This window comes from Lissotriton helveticus, chromosome 2_1, assembly GCF_964261635.1.
Source record: "Lissotriton helveticus chromosome 2_1, aLisHel1.1, whole genome shotgun sequence".
NCBI classification, from domain to species: Eukaryota; Metazoa; Chordata; class Amphibia; order Caudata; family Salamandridae; genus Lissotriton; species Lissotriton helveticus.
In genome coordinates, this window is record NC_136059.1 from 1,397,482,992 (window position 1) to 1,397,505,791 (window position 22,800).

Below are 22,800 nucleotides of genomic sequence, written 5' to 3' on the forward strand. Positions count from 1 at the left end.
CTCTTCGTTGGATTTGCTCGCTGCAAGAAAGGAAGAGCGGTCCATAAGAGAACTTTATCGAGATGGATCGTCCTCTGCATAAAGATCTGCTACTCTTTGGCCGGTAAGGAACCACCAGAGGGTATAAGGGCTCATTCTACAAGAGCTAAGTCTTCATCCTCTGCATTGGCTAGAGGTGTACCTGTGGAGGACATTTGTAGGGCGGCAACTTGGTCTTCCCTCCACACTTTCGCGAAGCATTACTGCTTGGATACCGAAGTGAGGAGGGACGGTCATTTTGCACGCTCTGTCCTTCAGGATTTCCTGGTCTAGAAGAGTGGACACCCTCCTCCGGGAGTGGGGACTGCTGTGGGACTCTATTCACAAGGTGAGGAATCCACACGGCAGATGTATCTATCAGAAGAACAAGTTACTTACCTTCGGTAACGCTTTTTCTGGTAGATACAATATCTGCCTGTGGATTCCTCACTGACCCACCCGCCTCCCCGTTGTCCACTCTTCTATGCCGGAGTTACTGTGATGTAATGTATATATATTTTGTTGTCAAGGAAATGTTCCAATTGCTTTCCTGCTTTTGCTTAACACTGTGTGTTTTGCCTTGAGTATTGTGTACTATGTATACTTGTATATTTCTACTGTCATTGGTCCGTCCGTGTGCCTCGATGGCACGGAAAAAAGGGCAGAACTGATGTCATCACGCCGGCGTGGGCCTATTATAGGCGTCGGTGACGTCAGCGGAGTCGCGAGCGAGGTCGTGTCTCTATGACGTCAGTAGTCCACGTCGGCGCGAGGCTACGAAAAAAGAATTTCCGAATGTTGCTGACGCAAGGGGATATTCACAAGGTGAGGAATCCACAGGCAGATATTGTATCTACCAGAAAAAGCGTTACCGAAGGTAAGTAACTTGTTCTTTTGTAATGCCAGGTGCTGGTGTTTTTTCATTAGTTGACACATCCCATCCGCAAGTCAGAATCGTTACTTGTTTTTGTGGGAGCGTTTTTTCCCATCTGCATACAGTTATGACCAATTAAAATCTCAAATTTTTCAAATGTGTAATTTAGGTTCATCTGAAAGACTCACCTGTGCATGAATGGCAGGGCTTGGAAATCTCTCAAGCAAAACCAACTAGGGGCCAGATTACTATCTTGGCGGACAGGGTATTCTGTCAATCTGATGGATATCCTGTCTGCAAAATTACAATTTCATTATATCCTAAGGAACTTGTAATACGACGGATGGAATATCTATTACGTTTGGGACAGAGTACCCCATCTGCCAAGAGTGTAATCCGGTCCTAACTCCAAAAGCAGTTATAATTGTGAAATAACACACACGTTGGTTACTCAAGTGCCCATTACGTTTATTACTATTCATTTTAGTTTTCTGAATTTACTCCAGTATTGGAACATTCATAGATTCCCATGCTTGTATCATTCCCCGTCGTCGGAATGGGAGTCCCCGGTATACATAAAATAGCAATAGAAACCATCACTAAAACAGAACCTAGGCCGAGGCCCATTCTTGTTTTGCAACCTATACCCCTCTTTTTGTAAAAGAGACCAGAAAAAATGAACAACCAAGCAGATTAGCCTCACTCCCTAGAACCCTCCTGAGAGAAACTCAGAACCTCCGATTTTCTACCGCCTGTTGTGCAAGGGAGTCTCCACTGAGCTCTGCTCAGTTTTTTTCCTCGAACTTGGATTCTACATCATTTTCAGCAGTTTTTTCTTCAACAATTTCTTCAGGATGTCAGATAAAGAGAAGAAGGCCCTCTTTAAAGCATGTGCCACCTGTGCTTAAAAGAGGTTATATATTGAAGACCAACACAAGGACTGTATTTATTGTCTGTACCCAGACCACAAGGCTGCAGACTGTAAGATATGCTGCACCTTTTCAACCAAGACTTTGCGTGAACATGAGGGGCGTCTTCTGACCTGGCTGCAGAAGCTAAAGTCTAGAAAGGAGCCAGTCTCCAGTGACAGCGATGAGACATCTTCCGCGTCCTCTTCCAGAAGGTCTGTAAAAAGGGGTAGAGCTTCTCCTTCACCTTCTGAGAAACACCCTGGTAAGGCCTTGAAAAAGACCTCCGATAGGTCTGAAGGGCTTAGTCCTGTCAAATCTCCTCACCGAGGTGTAAAGGAGAGGGACGAACTTTCAAAAGAAGTAAGACTCGAGAGGAGATCTAGTTCTGTTCCTCCAACGTCTCCTCCTGTGGCTTCTAAGACCTTCAAAAAGCCTTCATCATTGCCTTCTGAGGTAAAATCAGCAAAAAAAGACCCACTTATCGACGACGGCGTAATCGATTCCGTCAATGAAAAAGCCTAAGGTACAGTCTTCTTCATCTTCTGTCACCGGTACTGACACAGGGCTCTGTGTCGACGAGTTCAACGCCGGTGCTATTGGTATCGTCGATGATGGTGTCGTTGATGACGACGTCGTCGAGGATGTAAATGACGAGTGTGACGATGCCAGAAATTGTCAACGACGACGAGGACGTCGACGATTATGACATCGACGATGACTGCGTTGACGACAGCTGCGTCGACAAAATTTATATATTCGTCGACGGTTCTTTCTTCGTTGTCGACAGTCTCGTCGACGGTGGAAAATGTTTTGATTTTGCTCAAAAAGCATCAAATCACACCAGAGATGACTTCGACAAGGAGAGTGACTCCTTTACTTCCTGAACGTCTCCTTGAAGAAGAGGAATCGGACGAGGAGGAAGGTCCTTTTGGCTACACTGACAGCCCTTCTCAGCTACATGTCAAATGCCAGGACACAGGTTCCGAAGGGGAGTCAGAGGATTTTGAACAGTATGGTCCTCCCACTCAATATCAACGAGACAATCATCAGTAGATGGTCCAAATGCCCTCCTCCTTACTAACGGACTTACAAGCTATGCTCTTGGATTACAGGAAACGATTTGCAACAGAGTCTCCTGTTCCAGTGCAAGTTACTTCTGTTCCTCCTGCTCGTCCAGAGGCCCCACAAATACCACCACCTCAGCCATTGCTGGAAGCGCAGGATATTCCTCGAGTTGCGCCTCCCGTCCAGGATGAAACCTCTGACGACGACCACGGCAATGTCACAATCCAGGATCCAGATGTGGAGTTGGATGACTAATTTATCCCAGATCCAGCTTCTCCTGCTCCGGCACCTGTTGATTCCCCCCCCTGTGGAAATAGGGGCTCTCCATAATCTAATGGAGAGGGCCGCCAAGAGGGTTGACCTACCCATGACCAAGGTGGAATCGGAGTGCTTCCTTTATGATTTTAAGGAACCATATAAGAGGTCGGTCCGATCAATTCCGATTGTGGACCATGTTTGGGAGGAAGGCTTAAAGGCAATGCAGAATCCATCCACTGTCATTCCAGTTTTACATCGTCTGGAGAAAAAATGTAAGGCTCCGGAGGGTAGCCCAGCCTGTTTGACCAGACACCCAAAACCGGACTCTGTCATCTCGCAGGCCGCTCAAAGAAAATCTAGAAATCCGTCATTTCCCCTTACCACTCCTCCAGATAAAGAGGGCAGACGTTTCTATAATGTAGGCAAGAGATTTTAATCTATGTCCAGCCTGCTGGTCAGAGCAGATAATTCTTTGGCTATACTTGGACATTACGATCCCCAAATGTGGTGCGACCTGTCCCCGTATCTCGATCAGTTGCAGAAGAAGGAAAGAAAGAAGCAAAAAGAATTCTCCAGGGGGGCAAAATAACATCAGCAGCGATCATTGATTATTCAATAGAAATTGCAACAACCGCTGTTCGGTCCTTGGCTGGAGCGGCTGCCCTCTGCCGGCAGTGCTGGTTGCGGGCCACTTGGTTCCACCCGGAAGTCCAGAATAAGATTTTAGATTTTCACTTTGATGGGGAAGCGCTGTTTGTAAAACATATAGATGACGCGCTCCAAGACATTAAGTAGGATACAGAAACAGCAAAATCCTTACGGACTCTGCAGTACTGCAAGTTCCCATTCCGAGGAGCGAGGGGAAGAGGTAACTCTTCAAATAGGGGAGTTACCAACAACAACGGAACTCCTCGTATGGTTCCCAGTCACAATCCTACAAGCCGAACTATAACCATTGGCAGAATCAATCTTCTTCTTTCTCTTGCTCGAACAAAAGAGGAAGACAAGGTCGCCAAGGCAGAGACAACTCTAAGCACCAATAGCCGCATGCTGGCTCTGACTACTGCCCCCTCTCCTCCTGTGTCATCAGTGGGAGGCAGAGTTTCATTTTACCTCCACAACTGGCAGTGGATTGCATCAGACCGTTGGGTATTAAACATCATTCAAAAAGGCCATACCCTGGAGTTTGTCCAACCACCACCATCCAAGCCCCCTCGCGCCACGGTATCAAAACATCTCCGTCTACAATGGTTAGAAGTCCATCCTCAAAGGAGCTAAAGAACCGGTCCCTATCTCTCATATGGGAAAGGGGTTTTACTCCCGGTTCTTCCTGATCCGGAAGACGTTAGAAAAGTGACACCCTATATTAGATCTGCAGAGCTCAACACCTGTCTCATCAAACAATCCTTTTGGATGGTTTCTCTACAAGACATCCTTCGTCTTCTCAACTCAGGGGATTTCATGGCCATTCTGGATCTAGAGGACGCTTATTTTCAGGTACCCATTCACCTGACTCACAGGAGGTTTCTTCGCTTCACAGTAGCCAGGAGCTATTTTCAATTCAGGGTTCTTCCCTTTGGACTATGATCTGCTCCACGGATCTTCACAAAGATATTAGCTCCGGTAGCAGCCTTTCTGCGGAAACAAAAGCTTCAGGTCTTCCCTTACCTGGACGACTGGTTGCTAAAAGCTCCTACCAAACAGGCAGCAGAGGAAGCAGTTATAACGTGTACACGCCTGTTTGCCACTCTCGGCTTACAAATCAACAAACAGAAGTCTTGTCTTCGTCCTTCAAGGACAGCCAGATTTCTAGGAGCCATTCTAAACACATCCGTAAACAAGGCGTTCCCGACCTTGGAGAGACAAGAGAAAGTAATGTCCATGGCTTCCTGATTGTTAAGAAAAAGGTCACTTTCAGTTTGCTTCTACAAGTCCCTGCTGGAGCCCATCTCCTCATGTATACCCCTGATTCCTCAGTGCAGATTAAGAATGTGTCCACTCCAAAAAGAGTGGCGCCAGGTCAACGGATTCTTCGAGGACAAGATCTCAGTTACCGAGGCCATGAAAGAGGCGGCGTCATGGTGGATGACCAAAGAAAAAATTTCTCATGGTCTGCCTTTCAGGCTAACCCCGGCACCACACATATTAACTACAGAAGCCTCTCTCGAAGGCGGAGGAGCGGTGTTACAAGATCTTCATGTAAGCGACCGGTGGCAGCCTCAGCATTGCCTGTTGCATATCAGTCTGCTGGAGCTCAGAGCGATTCGCCTAGCCTTGCAAACCTTTCTTCCACATATACAACAGTCAACAGTTCTGATACGTACAGGCAACACGACGGCCATGCACTATATAAACAAAGAAGGAGGCACCAGATCTCGACTGTTGTCACAAGAAGCCCAGTCGATCTGGGAGTGGGCAATTCAGTAAGGGATACCACTCCAAGTGGAACATCTTCCAGGTGTCCTCAACAAAGCAGCGGACTCTCTCAGCAGACTGAAGCCTATCAGTCACGAGTGGGAACTGGACAACTTCACTCTTCAGAAGGTTTTTCAAAGATGGGGCACATCTTCCATAGATTTCTTTGCCACTCCGGAGAACAAGAAATGCAGGTCCAATGCAAGCAGGATTAACCAGCCGGGATCGTTGGGGAATACGCTTTCGATGGCCTGGTCAGGCAAATTTGTTTACGCTTTTCCCCCATTGCTCTGATCCCCAGACTTCTCAGGAAGCTCAAAGCAGAACTGTGCAGGATGATTCTGATAGCCCCTGCGTGGCCCAGACAGTTTTGGTTCACAGAACGTTACCTTCTCGCCCTAGACCATCCTCTGCCTTAGCAGCCGATTCCGTCACTGCTGACGATGTCCCAGGGCCAAGTCTGGCATCCGGATCCTCACTCTCTTCAGCTCTCGGCATGGCTTCTGAGCACCGAGAATGTCATGGTCTGAATCTCTCAACAGAGTATAAAGAGGTACTTTCTCAGGCAAGAGCCCCCAAGTACGAATAAGACTTACAAATTGAAATGGAAGCGTTTCCGTATCTGGTGCCAACACAATGGCCTCCATCCTTTTGAATCAGAGCCGCATGAAGTTCTTCCATTCATTCTATCATTAGCAAAAGTGGGACTGGCTCACTCTTCTATCAAAGTGCATCTGGTGGCAATTTCTCGTGTCAGGCGCACATCTTCAGGCCCCTCCATCTGGTCAGCAAGGATAGTTAAACAGTTTCTCAAGGGCCTTTTCAGATTTTTCCCTCCAGTTAAGCTTCTTCCTCCTCTTTGGCATTTGAACTTGGTTCTCGCCCAGCTTATGAAGCCTCCTTTCGAACCTTTTCACAAAGCAGAGTTGAAACTCCTCTCCTGGAAGGTAGCGCTTCTTCTGGCTTTGACTTCTGCGAGGTGTGTTGGAGAAATGCAGGCTCTCACCATTCAGGAACCCTCTCTACAGTTCAAAAAAGGGTCAGTGGTTCTACGTACTAACCGAAAATTCATTCCTAAAGTTCCTTCGGACTTTAATTTGAATGAGCAGGTAATTCTTAAGACTTTTTTCCCTCAACCGGCTACTCCAGCAGAGAAAGCACTTCACTCTCTGGACATTCAGAGGTGCTTAAAATTCTATCTTCCGCAAACGAAAGACTTCAGAAAGTCTTCTCAAATGTTTGCGTCTTTAAGTGATCCGCATAAGGGGTTTCCCCTTTCCAAGCATGGGATCGCTCGTTGGATCATCAATGCTATCCAATACTGTCACAAGGCAGCGGGCAAGCCCCTGGAGGGTCGAGTCCGTGCCCATTCCACGAGGGCAATGTCTTCTTCTACAGCCCTCTTTGCTGGTGTTCCTATCCGGGAGATCTGCCGTGCAGCAACCTGGAGCAGTACACATGTGTTTACAAAACATTGCTGCCTGGAATCTGCTACGCAGAGTGACACAGCAGTCGGCCAAGCAGTCCTGAGGACCCTCCTTCAGTAGTAGTGTGCTTTACCTTTCATCCCTCCTTCCATGTTACTGTTTTTTCAGCTCTTGCACATTTTTTAACCTTATGTATTTATGTTTCTGAAGTTTCTAAATAGGTTCTTGACTATTGAAAATGTCGTCATGATTTGTTTACTATGGCTTTGTTCCAAGCTTGATATTGGTAATGGTTCCAAAAAATGTGCTGATAACTGCTAGCTACTCTGATACAAGCATGGGAATCTATGAAAGTTCCAATACTGGAGTAGAGAAAACAAGTTACTTACCTGTAACTTTGGTTCTCCAGTATTGGAAACTTTCATAGATTCCCATGCGACCCACCCGCCTCTCCTGGGAAAGCTCAGCCTCGTCCATGTTCAGTGGTTTGGTTACTCAAGGACTACGAAAATCTGAGGTTCTGAGCTTCTCTCAGGAGGGTTCTAGGGGGTGAGGCTAATCTGATTGGTTCATTTTTATTAGTCTCTTTTACAAAAAGAGGTGGATAGGTTGCAAAACAAGAATCGTCCTGTTCTGTTTTAGTGATGGTTTCTATTGCTATTTTATGTATACCGGAGACTCCCATTCTGACGACGGGGAATGATACGAGCATAGGAATCTATGAAAGTTTCCAATACTGGAGAACCAAAGTTACAGGTAAGTAACTTGTTTTGTTTTCTTCTTTGTTGATGAAGAGTTTTAATAATGAATACATATTGATCATATTTTTTCTTTTTTTAAAGCCTGTTCTGAAGGCTTTTCAGGATCGTAAGCAACCCGCGTACATATACCAGAAGAACAGGGAACGTCTGGTAAAAAGTGGAACCTTTCCTCAGCCCAGCGAACCAGAGACCAGTCAAAGACCTGCTTCTGTGGAACATTTATCTCCCTTTGTGCGCCTTCCAGCACTTCTACTAAGTTCGAAAGAAAAAGAGGTGTGGTAACCATGCAGTAACACAGACAATGTCCATGACGTACCTACGCATGTATGTGCATGTGCCCAATCACGTGGGTGGGGGACAGAGAAGTGGATTAATTTAGTCTGCTCTTTCAATGAAATTATTTAGAACATTTTTTTTTTTTTTATTGGTGTGATTATGGATGCATAATCCCTGGTTCTCTCCTCTGCACCCCTTCAAATGTTTGACCATGTGAATAGTGCAGCCTCTAGCACAGTAATGCTGTCCGGCTAGGCCATTTCTAAGTTTGACAAGCTCTATTCCTTTTTCGAGCTCTACCACGCCCCACCAACCCTCATTTCACATTTCCTGAGTGACCCCTCCTGGTCAATTTAAATGTGTGACTCTGCACCTTCTTTGCCTATTTGCAGCCGTTTCACTTCTTAGGAAATGCAGTGATTCTGACCCTGGTCACTCTGCCTGTGTGTGATGCTTGTAATTTGCCCGCTAAGCCCTTAAAATACCCCATGCTCTCTTTGCATGACCGTACACTATGATAAAGGAAACGAGGAGCCAGAAGGAACATTGAGAGCTCAGTTTGCTGAGCTGAGATGGATTGTGCTATGAAAAATGTTTGCATGATTGCGAGATGACGATAAAGACCGAGGAGCATATTTACTAAGACTTTGGGTTTGCATAACAAAGGTGACTAGTACCAGCGCTTAAATGTCGATTTTGAAATTACTTTCCCGCAAAAAACTTGTTTTGCACTGCAAAGTTACCTCAATGTAATGCACATTAATTACATAATCACAGTACTAGCGTCCCACATGCTGCAACAGAACATTCATTACCATTTGATTGTAGAGGTAAGAATGCATAACAAATAAATGGAACATTCATTAAATAGCAATGCAATAACCAACCGTGAGACTTATATCACTCATGTTAAGCTTAATTATAATATATATTTTAATTAAAGGAAAGGGGTCGCACAGCAAAATGGCGTGGCGCATAGAGATTTGAAAAATACATAAAAAATTGTTGCCTAATCTGAGGTTTAGCCAAGGCGCACTTTTCAAATTTTACTAATTGAGTAAGATAAAAGGAGCCATTTTTACAAATTGGGTAATATACAATAGAATAATTCAAAGTGGAGCTGTGCCAGAAACCAAAGGAAAAGGGGAACCACTTAACCACTGTTGTGGGGATTTTTAAAGTGCTGTCCATGCAATACCTTTCTTATAGGACCTGAGCTGTGCTCATTAGCTATGAGATGGAGGGCTTCTATATTGGCTGCTAATTAAAATGCAAATGAAAGCTCTCCAGCGTGCTGTTTAAAGTGCTGTGTGAATGCAACCCTGTAACCCAGAGCTGTATAGCAGGGATTCCCAACCGCTGGCTGTAGGAAGTTGGCTCTCTATATACTATACCACAGAGTAAAGGGAGTCCCCAGAGGTATAGCTGAGTCTAAATTAGGCAAGTACTAACAACTCTCTTTGTGGTAGTGTGGGCAAGCAGTTAGGCTTATCTAGGAAGTGTGTTAACCATTCATTGTATTCACTCAATCAAGACTGAAGGCACTCACTCAGAGAATGAATCCAAACCAATTGGGTAAGTATATAAAAAGGTATAATTATGTCTTATTTTTAGAACCAGGCAGGACTTGGCATAGGTAAGTAAACTATACTCCCTAATGCAGGACTTCACAGGGAAAAGCAGTTGTGGTTGAATCTGCAATAGTTACAGGTTGCTATTGATTCAAACAATCAATCATGAAGAACTTTATTCGGTTTTGTGAGAGAAAACCATAAAAGTCGGAAATACATCACAACACACATAAATACTACAGTTTAAATAAGGTAAAATGTTTTAAAAAGAATTCAAATCGCTCCAGAACCCATTTTTTCCTTACCCCTCAAGTTAGTCGCAGGTCACTCTGAGCCTTATTGCAACTTTTAAAAAATATACCATACTGTTCTCCCGGAAAGCATTAATAAAAAAGTAAAAGCAGGTTGTACTTGATTAAAATTGGCTTGTTGTAAAATAGGGAATACGAGGGACTTCCTGGGCACCTGGTATTTACTGCAAAACAGTAAAAAATGAAGCATGTCCTGTGGAGACGTACCGTTGTATACACAGGGCAGCAACATCTCACCTTTCTTACTCCCTCTGGGATGTGCAAGGACAAGATAAAAAAGTCCAATCTAGTTAATAAAAAGCGGTCATGTGAACTGGGAATCCCTAGGAGATAAGGTTCTATAGTAAGGCCTGTTTTCAAAACGTTATGTCTACTTACACTTGGCTGCCTTAGCTCACATTCTTCCCTGTCCAGCATCCTCTGTCTAAAGAAGGACTCCTTTACCCAAGGTAGGTCTTTGCTACAGACATTATCAATAGTGCAAAAAAGGTCTGGTCTGCCTAGTTTCCTTAATCCTTCCTGTATATAGTTAAATCGGGGAATACGATGAGCACCGTCGAGGCTTAGGCAGTCCCTTAATATATCCTAAAGGGTAGCCCTGTCGCTAGACCAGATTTTGATCCAATAATATAACGGGCGGAGAGGCAACAAGTCTGTCAAATAGGGCACACCCAATTCGCTAGGAACAATATAAGTCGAGGTACCCTGCGGGCCACATAATAATTGGAGCTCCCTGTGCAGGGCATAGCCCAAGATCTCACTGCCATATACTGCCTGAGAGACACACCTAGATTTATAAATCTGCAAAAGGGCGCCTATAGGTTTATTGCCCAAATTGGTGGCAAAATTAAAGATGGCTGCGTTGGCACTTAGGAGAGCCCCCTGTTTGGTTTTTTAAAAATAGCTCCAGTTTAACTTGCCATCCAACATAACTCCTAAATAGGAGAAGGCACTGGTCTTAGGGATAGTCTCTACCTTGAAATTAAAGGGATTTGTTGGCCTCTGGTCTAACTGCAGCACAAAGGAATTAAGTAGTGATTGCAACCCCCTAGCGGTCCAGGCCATAAGAACTGCGTCATCAGCATACAATAGTACCGGCAGGCCCCACCTGTCCACCTGGGGTAAATCCGCGTGGATAGATAACAGATCCTTCTCTAAATTATTGATATATAGATTAGACAAAAAAGGAGCCAATATACATCTCTGACGTACCACTCTCCAGTTTGGAAACTGATCGGTCACTTTGCCCTCACTGGTATAGCGAACCACTGCTTTGGTGTCACTAAGGAACGCCTGTAAAAAGAGGATGATAATGTTATCCACTCCCATACACCAAGTGTCTCCCATAATTTGCTTCTGTTCACCCTATCGAAGGCCAACGACAGGTCCTTAAAGGCCAAGTAGGCCGTACATTGTCATGCGACCGTATATTTGTTTAAGATCCGGTACAGATTAAGGCATTGGTCCACTGTTGACCTTTCCGGGCAAAAGCCAAATTGGATATCTGATAGTATGTTGTTTTCATCAGCCCAAGTCTTTAGCCTATCCAATAAGATATGTCCCACCACCTTTACCGTTGACTCCAACAGTGATATGGGCATGTAACAAAAAGTACTATCCCTGTGGCCTTCCTTAAAAATCGGTATGATGATAGCTGTGGCCCAGGAGCTGGGTGGAGCTTCTCTGATAGCTGTATTAATGATGGAAGTAAGGACTGGCACCCACAGCTGGAGGTTAGATAAAAATCTGTCAGGGGGCATGCCATCAGAACCAGGGCCCTTATTTCTAAACAGTCCCTCAATATCTTTTCTAACCTCGTCGGCATGAATGACAAGAGCCAACTTTCCTACCTCCCGGCTGTCCAGGTGGCCTATTTTCTGTTTGACTAGCAAACATTTCCTAAAAATAGCCGACCCATTCTTCCTCATTTATGTGTGCATCAAATGACTGACCAGCATCTCCTGCCAAAAATGGGCTATAAACTATGCTCCAGAACATTACACTATTATTTAGGGTACTGACATCACTGAGCTTTCTCCATGCTTCACCCCTCAAGTCGGCCTTGTGGCTTGCTAGTACTAACTTATATTGTCTTTGACATGCTTTCCCTCAGGTTGGGTCCCTAGGTTTAACATCTGTGGTTGAACCATCTTGGGCCATGCTCTTTCCGGCCCCCAGCTGGCACCATTAGGAGATCCCCAATAGCACGAGAAATAAACGTGAATGCATGTAGGGTGATCCCTGGTGCTTCCTGTCCTTTGACGCAAGTATCCAGTTCCCCTTTGCCCCTTAACAGCAAGGGACTCCTAAAAAAGTTCCGTAGGGATCTGGGACACCATAGCCTTCTACCCTGATCTGTAGCCTTAAGGGGCCACATTATGCAACTCTTCCTGTGATCCCCTTGCAGTTGATTCGAAAAGCAGTTAACATTACACAATAATTACTTTTAGAATACGTTTTAGTTACTTTTAGATTACTTTGAGTAATGGGTTGGTATGGCTAGATACCACACAGAAGGATCTCACAATACACGATAAGTAAGTCTTTTCTTTGCTTGTGTTCATGTAACTATTTTTCCAATAGAAAACAACACAGAACATTTTAGGCCCAAAATCTTATAACATGGGTTCCTATGGGAGAAATTTTGTTTATCGGTTTCACGGGTAATAAGCATCTTACAAGTGGGAGTTTTGGGGTTGAGGACCAAGGTTCCGCAAGGCCTAGGTTGGCACTTGAGTTGCACCACCAGCGACACTGGGGCAGCCAGGCGCAGAGGCAGGGGCCCAATGTTAGCCAATGGGGCTAGGGGGGCCTTCGTTTAGGGACTGCTTACGAGCAGGCCACTGGGGTGTGGGAGCCAAGCTCCTTGGGCTAAGGCCAGAACTACAGGGCCAAATATCAGCACAGGAGCTGCACCACCAGTGGCTCAGAGGTGTCCGGGTGCAGTGTGCCAAGGGGATGTTGGGGACCCTGTGCTTTTCAATGGAGACCTCGGCTGGCAAAGTTGCTTTAGGCTCAGGCAGGGAGGCTACCTAAAGATGACCACTGGCTGGAGAGGAAATTTGCATTCTTGGGGGATGCCTGGACACCGTCGGTTCGGCCACCCAAGGCCTCGGGGCATTGGATGCAGGGGTATCTTTTGGCAACTGGTTTTCTTACCAGCTCCGGTTGGGAGCAACCATCAAGTTGAGGCTGCAGGCATCGTCTTGAGGCTTGAGCGAGGTCAGGGAGCACCAGATCCAAAGTCAGATCCAAGGCTGGGGAGACCTCCTTGTGGTGTTGTACTATTCAAACACGGGCAGTGGGCATCAAGTGCAGAGTGGGTCAGAATCGTGGAGCCGCTGGAATCTGGATTCTGGTCTTTGGGATCTTTGTTGAACAAATCCAGTGCTCACAGGAGACAGAGTCTGGAAGGTGAGTGCAGGGCAGGTCCTTCAGGCTCTGGGGGGCTGCTGGCAGCTGGATATGCTGGGTCCTTCGCTGTATGCAGGTCGGAGGCAGACAGGCCAGTAGGGCTGTGGCCAAAGCAGTAGTTGTCCTCTTCTTCCTGGGTCAGCACGGCTCTTCGGTCCCTCTTCTTTCCTCTTCGAATCTGAGGAGGCAAGATTTTGGGGCGTTAAAAGAGGTGTGCAGGTCGGGACCCATGGGTCCCTTCCTTGGAGTGGGTACACCCCCATTAGGCCACCCTCCATGTGAGGGGGACATGAGCCTTTTCCTAATTGGTTGGGTCCCCTCATCTTCAAGATGGAGGAGACTGAGATGTGTGCTTCACCTCACCTCCCCCATCAGAGGGGTGGAGTTAGCAAAGGTGGGCACACCTCTCCTCCTAACTTGGTTTTCCCACTGGATCTACCACCCAAAGTGGGGGGCAGAACCAGGGGGAGCAAGTTGCTGGGGGGCAGCATAAGGCAGGGAAAGCTTACAAAGCCGGCAGGCCTTTGAAGCTTCCCCTACGTGGACCCAGCCCATCCTTGGAGAGGAGGCATGACACCTTTGCCCAAGATGGGCTTTATTTCTGGACCCAGAGGGCGGAGGCTCTCTTCCCCGGGATCCAGAAACCTGTCTGGTGGGGGCCAATGGCGGGCAGCCATTCAGGAACCACACCGGGGCTGGTCAAATTTTTAGGGGACATCTCTAAGATGCCCTGTAAGTGCATTTGAAATTCAATCCCACACTGGCTTCAGTGTGGGTTTAGTGTGCTAAGAGGTTTGGTGCCAAACTTCCCACGCTTTGCTTGGTGCACAAAGCCTTGTTTGGTGGAGGGGCTGAGGATGTGCAATCCTTGTTCTCCCGTTACTTGCCTTCACGGTCTCTAAGGTCAGCCACTCCTGGCCTGGTACAACTCCCCAAGATAAAAAGAATAAGGTGTGGAGGAAAACGTTTTTCCTTCATGGCATCCAAACTTTGGAACTCACTGCCTACACACTTGAGAAGATTACCAAATAGATCGGTGTTCAGGAAAGAAATCAAAGCATGGCTTTTCTCCCAACCCTAAACATTTCAGTTGTTGTGTTCAGTCACTTTACCCCAGCGCCAAGACGCCTCGGCAGTAGTGCGCTTTATAAATACCCTCAGTCAGTCAGTCAGGTTTTAGAAAAGTCATTATGGAGCTGTGGAGTTCGTAATGACCAACTCCCAGACCATATAATCTTTATGGCTTTACTACACTTACAATGTCTAAGAATGGACTTAGAAACTGAAGGGGTACAGGGATCATGTCCATGTACCCTCACCTGGGGCTAGTGCACCCTGCCAGAGGGGTGGCTTACCTAAGCCTCGGGCAGTGGGTTGCAGGCATGACACACAGGAATATGTTCATGTCGACTTTTCACTTTTCTCTGCACCAAAACATGCAGCCTTCAATGGTAGTGTATGGGTGTTAAGGTACAGGACCTCTAAGGGAAGCACAATAGGAGCTGCAGCCCTTAGATGCCGTCCCTGGTCACAGTGGCCTTGGTACCCATGGTACCTTCTACAAGGGGCTTACCTGTGGCCAGAGATGTGCCAATTGTGGGGACAAAGGTGCAGTTTTTGGAAAAGAGCACAGGCCCTGAGACCCTGATTGGTAGGGACCCAGTACACATCGTCAGGTTGCATCAGATGTCAGGTAAAAAGGGGCACTTTCCTACACTGTCCCTGTCAGAAAAGTGCTTTAAACTTTGCCTGTTTTCCCTGTTACCAGATGTCAGGGTCACAGAGAAATTTGAAGCTCCTAGGGCTAAACTGTGACAGACATTAAAAGAAAGGGAAACAAACTACTGGATGGCTCCTGTAGATGTTTTAAAGTGCTATAGGTGCAATGGTGTTCTGAACAGACATATTAGCTGCCGATTAAAGCAATAATTAGAGTGCAAATTGAAGTGCTTCAACTTGCAGAAAGTGCTCGAAATACCAACTCTGTTTCCCGGGACTAATTTGAGGGAATACCTAGCAGCTGGCACAGTAGAAAAAGTGCTTTAATTCATTGCCTGTTTTTTCTGTTTCACTGTTAGTCTGAGCCACTAAAGGATTCGAGACTCCCTAGGGGTATGATGCTACTGGGGCCATCGAGAGGACTGAGATGGCTACTTGTAGTAATTTTGGGAAACGGGCCGACAACTGGATGGATTACCCCTTTAAGTAGCATTGAGTTGCCTTATTACAGGTATGAATATTTCATTAATTAAAGTCAGGGTGTAACGAATGTTTCCTGTGAGGCAATAGCACCGTAGAAATGCAAACTGCATGGATAAGACTGTCTAATCCCATGTGACACAATCTGCACCGTTTGTTCGTGTCCCAGTACAACCTTCTAAACCAATAGGCTCTCAAGGGAATGAGCCCAAATCTTAATATCATCAGTTGTTTCTTAAGACAATTGCAGGGCGATGGCACGAGTACACTGGCAGCATCCCCAGAATATATAAGTTGGCGGCCCAACTTCCATGACATTTTCCCTTAGGGGCCTTCCTGTTAAGGTCAGCCAAAATGATCATGTGCTTCCAAGTCAATCAATAAACTGTTCAAATACTATAGTCATAAAGAGTTCCCCATGTTATTGCCGACCGGAGGGGGTGTTTTAGGTTCCTGACCGTGGCCCTTTTCAGTTTTAGGCAATAGGACAGGAACTTTGCATTCAATAGCTGATGCTGACTTGGCAAGTTGTATTCAAGTCGGAATTGAGCTTGCAAGGTGCAGTCCGGCAGGGAGAAGATTCTTCTAAAACAGCTAATTTGAACGGTGTCCAGCCGGTCGGCAAGCCTAAGTTGAAAAAACGATGCACTGTAATGCTACTGATGGCATTAATTTGCTTGTTGCCACCTTCACTAATGCGCTTACGTTGGGTCGCTCTTCATGGATCTATGCAGTTTGCAGAAAGCCCACATCAAGGATTTGACAGAGCTTTGATGGACCGTGATGTGTGGGGTGATTCGTACTCTTTCATCAACCATATCCCTATATATTTGTAGGAAGTCACCTTCCCAAGTGATCCTTTTTTCTTATTTAGAAACCAAGACCAGCTTTTTAGATCTCGCCTGCGTTGCAGCGCATGTGGTGCTCGCCTTGGCGAGATCTATAGTTGTTGGTTTTCTGTCCGGCTTCTTCGGAAGTGGGGTTGGTGTCCGCCCTGTCTCCCTTAGGCCACGCCCACCTGTACTGGAGATTTAGCTCATGGGAACAGTCCAGCCCGAACTGCCAAGCCATGTCTTTCCTGGACCCGAAACGGCTGATTAGCCAGAAACCTGTCCCAGGATGCTTGTTTCCGGTCCAGGGAAGACATGACTTGGCATTTTGGGCTGGACTATTCCCATGAGGCACAGGGTCAGACTGATTTGCATATGGCCATGTCTGAACTGGGGAAATGATTGAGTGAGCTAAAGAATGATGATGGATTAAACCCAGATCAGTTGACTAGGGGTGAGTGCTTGCATTGTTCAACACTCCGTCCATCATCCCCTTTGGTTTTGCTTTATTCGCCGTAGGTTGGCAGGGTATGCCCAGACGTGGGTCCCTTGCTCACTTTGCCACTGGATTCGAGCTAACCTGGCTGATGACGGCTGATTAGCCAGTAACCGGTCCCAGGATGCTTGTTTCCGGTCCAGGAAAGACATGGCTTGGAAGTTTGGGCTGGACTGTTCCCATGAGGCACAGGGTAAGACTGATTTGCATATGGCCATGTCTGAACTGGGGTGGCGGAGTGAGCTAAAGAATGATGATGGATTATACCCAGATGAGTTGACTGGGGTGAGTGCTTGCATTGTTCAACACTCCGTCCATCATCCCCTTTGGTTTTGCTTTGTTCGCCCTAGGTTGGCAGGGTATGCCCAGACGTGAGTCCCTTGCTCACTTTGCCACTGGATTCAAGCTAGCCTGGCTGATGACGGCTGATTAGCCAGAAACCGGTCCCAGGATGCTTGTTTCTGGTCCAGGGAAGACATGGCTTGGCAGTTCGGGCTGGACTGTTCCCATGAGGCACAGGGTCAGACTGATTTGCATATGGCCACGTCTGAACTGGGGTGGCGGAGTGAGCTAAATGATGATGATTGATTAAACCCGGATCAGTTGACTGGGGGTGAGTGCTTGCATTGTTCAACACTCCATCCATCATCCCCTTTGGTTTTGCTTTGTCGCCCTAGGTTGGCAGGGTATGCCCAGACGTGGGTCCCTTGCTCACTTTGCCACTGGATTCAAGGTAGCCTGGCTGATGACGGCTGATTAGCCAGAAACCTGTCCCAGGATGCTTGTTTCCGGTTCAGGGAAGGCATGGCTTGGCAGTTTGGGCTGAACTGTTCCCATGAGGCACAGGGTCAGACTGATTTGCATATAGCCGTGTCTGAACTGGGGTGGCGGAGTGAGCTAAAGAATGATGATGGATTAAACCCAGATCAATTGACTGGGGGTGAGTGCTTGCATTGTTCAACACTGCGTCCATCATCCCCTTTGGTTTCAAATAAAATGATAAATAAACAATTCAATACTAAAAGCCAGTACCATTTGCAATAGAAAACTCACACTAGTACAATTGCAATGCAATAGATTAGACAATAACAACAAAGTGAGCTATTGCCATTTGGCATTACACCATTTGATTAATACTTCACAAAGGATAAAAAAAATGTACAATGCCAACAGCTCAAAATAATGTCAGTGCAAGACCTATTGCATTGTAATGCTTTTTTACATTATGCAATGAGAGAGCACATAATCAGTCTACACCGAGCTGTCATCGGTGACCAAGGTACAAATGCGTGGATTCTGCAGAGACCCAGCGTTGTGCACATCTCTCTCTTGGAAAGTCTGTCTGCCCGTGCAAACTCCTGACACTTCATCAGCTCTCCATTGATGTGGTCAAATACTGAAGCACTTTGTGTATTTCAGCTGCCTCCTTGCTCTCAGCAGGTGATGCCTTTTTGCAGCGGCTGATTGTATCTTCAATGTTTCGTTATTCTCACAGTCCATCCTCAGTAATATAAGCATTTGCAATGCAATAGGTCTTGCATTTGTGACAGTGTGAGCTATTGCATTGTAAATGACAATGCCTTTTATTTATGTGTTTTTAAAACCTGCAAGCTGTGCGTAAACTTGCACTTGGTGCTTATAGTACTAATTTTTTTTATTTATTCATTCATTTTATAGTCCTTGCTTACGAGAAGTAAGGCTGGCATTAAAAAAAGCTCAGTTACTGCCAGCCTTCCTTCTTGTGAGCAACAACTACAAGTACAAAGGGCGTGTTTATGCACCGCTTGCAAGTTTTAAAAACACATAAATAAAAGACATTGTCATTTACAATGCCAATAGCACGAACTCTCGCAAATGCGAGACCTACTGCATTACAAATGCTTGCTTATTAATTTGCGACTGACAATCATGACCTTTGTCTTGGTTAGATTGATGGACAAGTTGTTCAACTCGCAGTAATTAGCCGGTATGTCAAGAAATCTTTGTAAGCCAATAGATGGCCTTTTAGGTCAGTCAGGTACAAGTTAAATCATAAGGGTGACAACATACACATTTGCTTTAACCCTTTGTTGGTGTCGTTTTTACCAGATGTTGCCCAACTTGTACTGACTTTAATTTTCTTTCTTTTTGAATTTTTTTATTGAAAACAATAACACAAAGCAAGGCAATAGTCATCATAGGTACAATCGTGCGTCCGTACAGAATGGGGCTCTGGGTAAGTCATTATAATTCAAACATTCAAAGCAAGAGACGGGAGGGGGCAGCGGTGAAGCAATGCAATAGTTACATTCGAATTCAAGTCCATGGGATGTCACTCAGGGAGACAGGGAAACGTCAGAATTTAAATCGTGAGGGGGAGTACATATATTCCCCGGATAGTCATTCCACTGGGACCAGACCTTGCTCCATTTCCTAGGTCTACCCCAAGCCAAATAAACTGTCTTCTCCCTAAACATGCACCAATCCATATTTTCCATCCATACAGATACCCTGGGCGACCGCTGGGAGCACCACAGTTGTGCGATGTCTCTCTTAGCTATCATGTTCCCCAGGGTCGCCCATTGGGTCTGAGCTGCATTATAGTCATTCGGTTCCCACACATTCAACAGGTAACGCCTGGCCTCAGGCAGTAAAGGCACCCCAGTGACCCTCTCCATCACTGCATGCACGCGAGTCCAAAACGCAACCACCTCCGGGCACTCTCATATAATATGGAGGAAGGTACCAGTCATACCACAGCCACGCTTACACAACCCATCCTGAGAGTAGCCCATTCGAACCAAACGCAGACCAGTGACATATACACGGTGGAGGATCTTAAGCTGGACAAGCCGAAGATGGGCAGGTATAGCCACCTCCTTGGGCGAGGACAACGCAGACTGCCAATCCTCGTCATCCAGCTCCAAGCCATCACCAATCCAGACCTCCCTGAGACGCACAAGCATATCAGCTCGGTTGTTAATCAACTTTTTATATATTAGTGAGATCGTGCTGTCAGGCACGTGACCATCAAGTATACGGTCCTCGAGGGGAGAAGATTCGGGAATATCAGAGCCCGCGGCAAAAACCGAATTCAACACGTGCCGGACCTGCACATATCTGAAAAATTCCCTGTCGCCAAGCTCATACTCCGTCTTCAAGGCTTCAAAGGCTTTAACATTTCCCTTGGACCAAAGGTCACCCACCCTGCTAATGCCAAACATGTCCCATTTATCAAAACCTTTCGTTTTCCACAGACATCCCAATCTTTCAGAGGCGTACAACGGAGTTGCTCGAGTCAGCCTATCTCTCCATCCCAAAGCCACAGTCGCATCGTGCCAAACCCTCACAGCAATCTTAGTGGGTCCAGACAGCTTCCTGCCAGTCACCTTAGAATAAAGCGCCCTATTGTAGTCCCCGCCCGGTAGCAAAAATTTGTCCAACTCAAATGCCGGGTTAAAACCGGGTGCGTAAGTTGCATGGTTAATCGCACTCAGCTGGGAGGCCCAATAATAACGCTTGATATCCGGAAGCGCTATGCCTCCATCATACCAAGGGAGCGTGAGCTTAGAGAGGGCAATGCGTGCACGTCCATCCCAAATCACCGTCTCTGCAGATGTTCCACTTCCCGAAAATAACTAGAAGGAATGACGTCAAAGGAGTTCTGGAGCTCGTCCAAAAAACGCGGTAGTGACACCATTTTGAAAAGGGCGGCTCGCCCAAGCGGCGACAGTGGCAACCGACGCCAGCGTGCAACATCAAGTTTCAGCCTCTGGAGTGGGGGAAGCAGATTGCGGTCATAACGGACTACGGGGTCCAGGGATATGTAGATCCCTAAATACTTAAAGCCCGTCTCCGAAATCTGGATAGGGAATCGACGAGGCAGTAAAGGGAGACCCCCTGAAAGTACATAGACACAGGATTTCGTCCAATTGATAACGAGACCTGAGTTCTTACCAAAAGAAGTAAGAACATCAAAAAGCATGTTGAGGGATTTTTGAGGGGACGTTAGATACAACAGGATATCATCCGCATAAAGCGAAATACGATCCTCAAAATCAGGTGTCCACCGGATACCTTTGATCGAAGGCTCCCAACGAAGCCAGGCAGCTAGTGGCTCCAGAGCGAGGGCAAAAAGCAGGGGGGGATAACGGACAGCCCTGCCGCGTGCCACGCCCGAGGGTAAAAGAAGTAGAAACTCTACCATTAACCACAACCTGAGCCAAGGGCTTCTCATATAAAAGTTTCACCCATCCAATAAATACAGGGCCAAATCCGAATTTCGTGAGAGCTGCCCAGAGGTATGGCCATTCAATTGTATCAAAGGCAATTGTGTCGTCTAAGGAAGCCAAAATGGCCGGCTCAGGGAGAGTCTCCGCCCTCGCAAGAACGCCATGTAGACGCCGGAGATTAAGCGCAGTGTTACGATGCGGGATGAAACCGGATTGATCCGGGTGGATCAAGTCGCCGATAACCTTGATCAACCGGTTGGCTAACAATTTGGCTAAAATTTTAGGTTCAGCGTTCAAAAGCGAAATGGGCCTATAGGAAGCGCAACAGTCCCGCGGCTTCCCCTCCTTATGGATGACAACGATCGTAGCAAGCCGCTGGTCACGAGGGAGGGACCCAGAGTCCAGCGACTCCAGGAACATATCCCTAAGATAGGGCGCCATTTTGTCAGGTCGCAATTTGTACAGTTCAATAGGCAGTCCGTTGGGACCCATAGCCTTACCAGGATGAAGAGAACAAATGGCAACGGCAACTTCGTCAGCCGAGAGTGGTGCATCCATTAGGTCTCTATCAGTCTCGGATAGGCAGGGCAGTGCGATATCACGCAGCAACGAATGGGAGTCCTCCTCATCCCTGCCACAGACCGGATAATAAACCTCTCGAAAATGATCAACAAAACATTCTACAATCTCAGCTGGGTCAGTAACACTCACTCCATCCAGCCTCTCAATCACAGGGACAACACGATTAGCTCTTTCTTTCTTGTCAAGCCATGCAATCAATTTACCGGCCTTGTCTCCCACGTCATACAATCTGCCCTGTTGCTCCCTGTTCATTACTTTAGCAGCATTGGTAACCAGGGCTCTATAATCCAGCTGTATCAGGCCGAGAGAATGGAGTTTAGCACGAGTGACACCCACCTCAAGGTCACTCTCCATCTCAGTTATGTCTGTCTCAAGACGAACCAATTCCTCACATTTAGCTTTCTTAGCACCAGCAATTAGCGACAGAGAATGACCACGTATAACAGTTTTGAAAGCCTCCCACAATGACACAGATGAGGACACGGACCCCACATTTTCAAGAAAATAATGGTCAATGGATTTTATCAGCTCAGAACGGATTGTGGGATTTCGAAAATACCAGGGATTTATGGGAGCTACTCGTCCTTCACTACCCACCCTGGTTTCCATACAAAACCACAGGGGAGAATGGTCCGAGATGCCCCGGGGAAGGTGTCTGATTTCTCTAATCGAGGAGGATTGGGCTGCTGGCATCAGCACGTAGTCAAGCCTGGAAAGACTCCCATGGGCCCCGGAGTGGAAAGTATATTGTGACTGAACAGGATGCATTAATCTCCAGCAGTCTATCAGACCAAAGGTTTCCAAGAACCCACTCAGCCATGACTGGGACTTGGCTAAATCCCTGGGAGGGTGACGATCCAAGGTGCCGGAGATAACCGAATTAAAGTCACCACCCATGGTCAGGAAACCATCCGGGAGTCCCAACACCACCCGCCCGATGTCCACGAAGGTGGAAGTCTGCAGACCCGGGGGAACTTATACTGAGATCAGAGAGAGTGTCTTCCCCTCCCACCTGCCAGTGAGAGCGGCATAGCGCCCTCTGTCGTCGAGGGTTACCTCGTCTATTTCCAGAGGGAGAGAGGACCGAACAAGGACACCCACACCCCTAGAACCAGAGGTGAATCCGGAGTGTGCCACAAGGCGATATCCTCGTCTATTCATGGCTTGACATGCATTACCAA

At 46.7% G+C, this 22,800-nt stretch overlaps 1 protein-coding gene across 1 annotated transcript in view; it reads left to right on the forward strand.

Annotated features, from left to right (window-relative positions):
* The window catches only part of LOC144820261 (dynein axonemal heavy chain 6-like), a 1,187,310-nt gene that overhangs the window by 100,935 nt on the left and 1,063,575 nt on the right, over window positions 1-22,800 (forward strand). Inside the window, exon 3 of the mRNA XM_078677850.1 lies at window positions 7,811-8,002. Within this exon, the coding sequence (XP_078533976.1) occupies window positions 7,811-8,002 (192 nt within the window). The remainder of the gene's footprint in view (window positions 1-7,810; window positions 8,003-22,800) is intronic.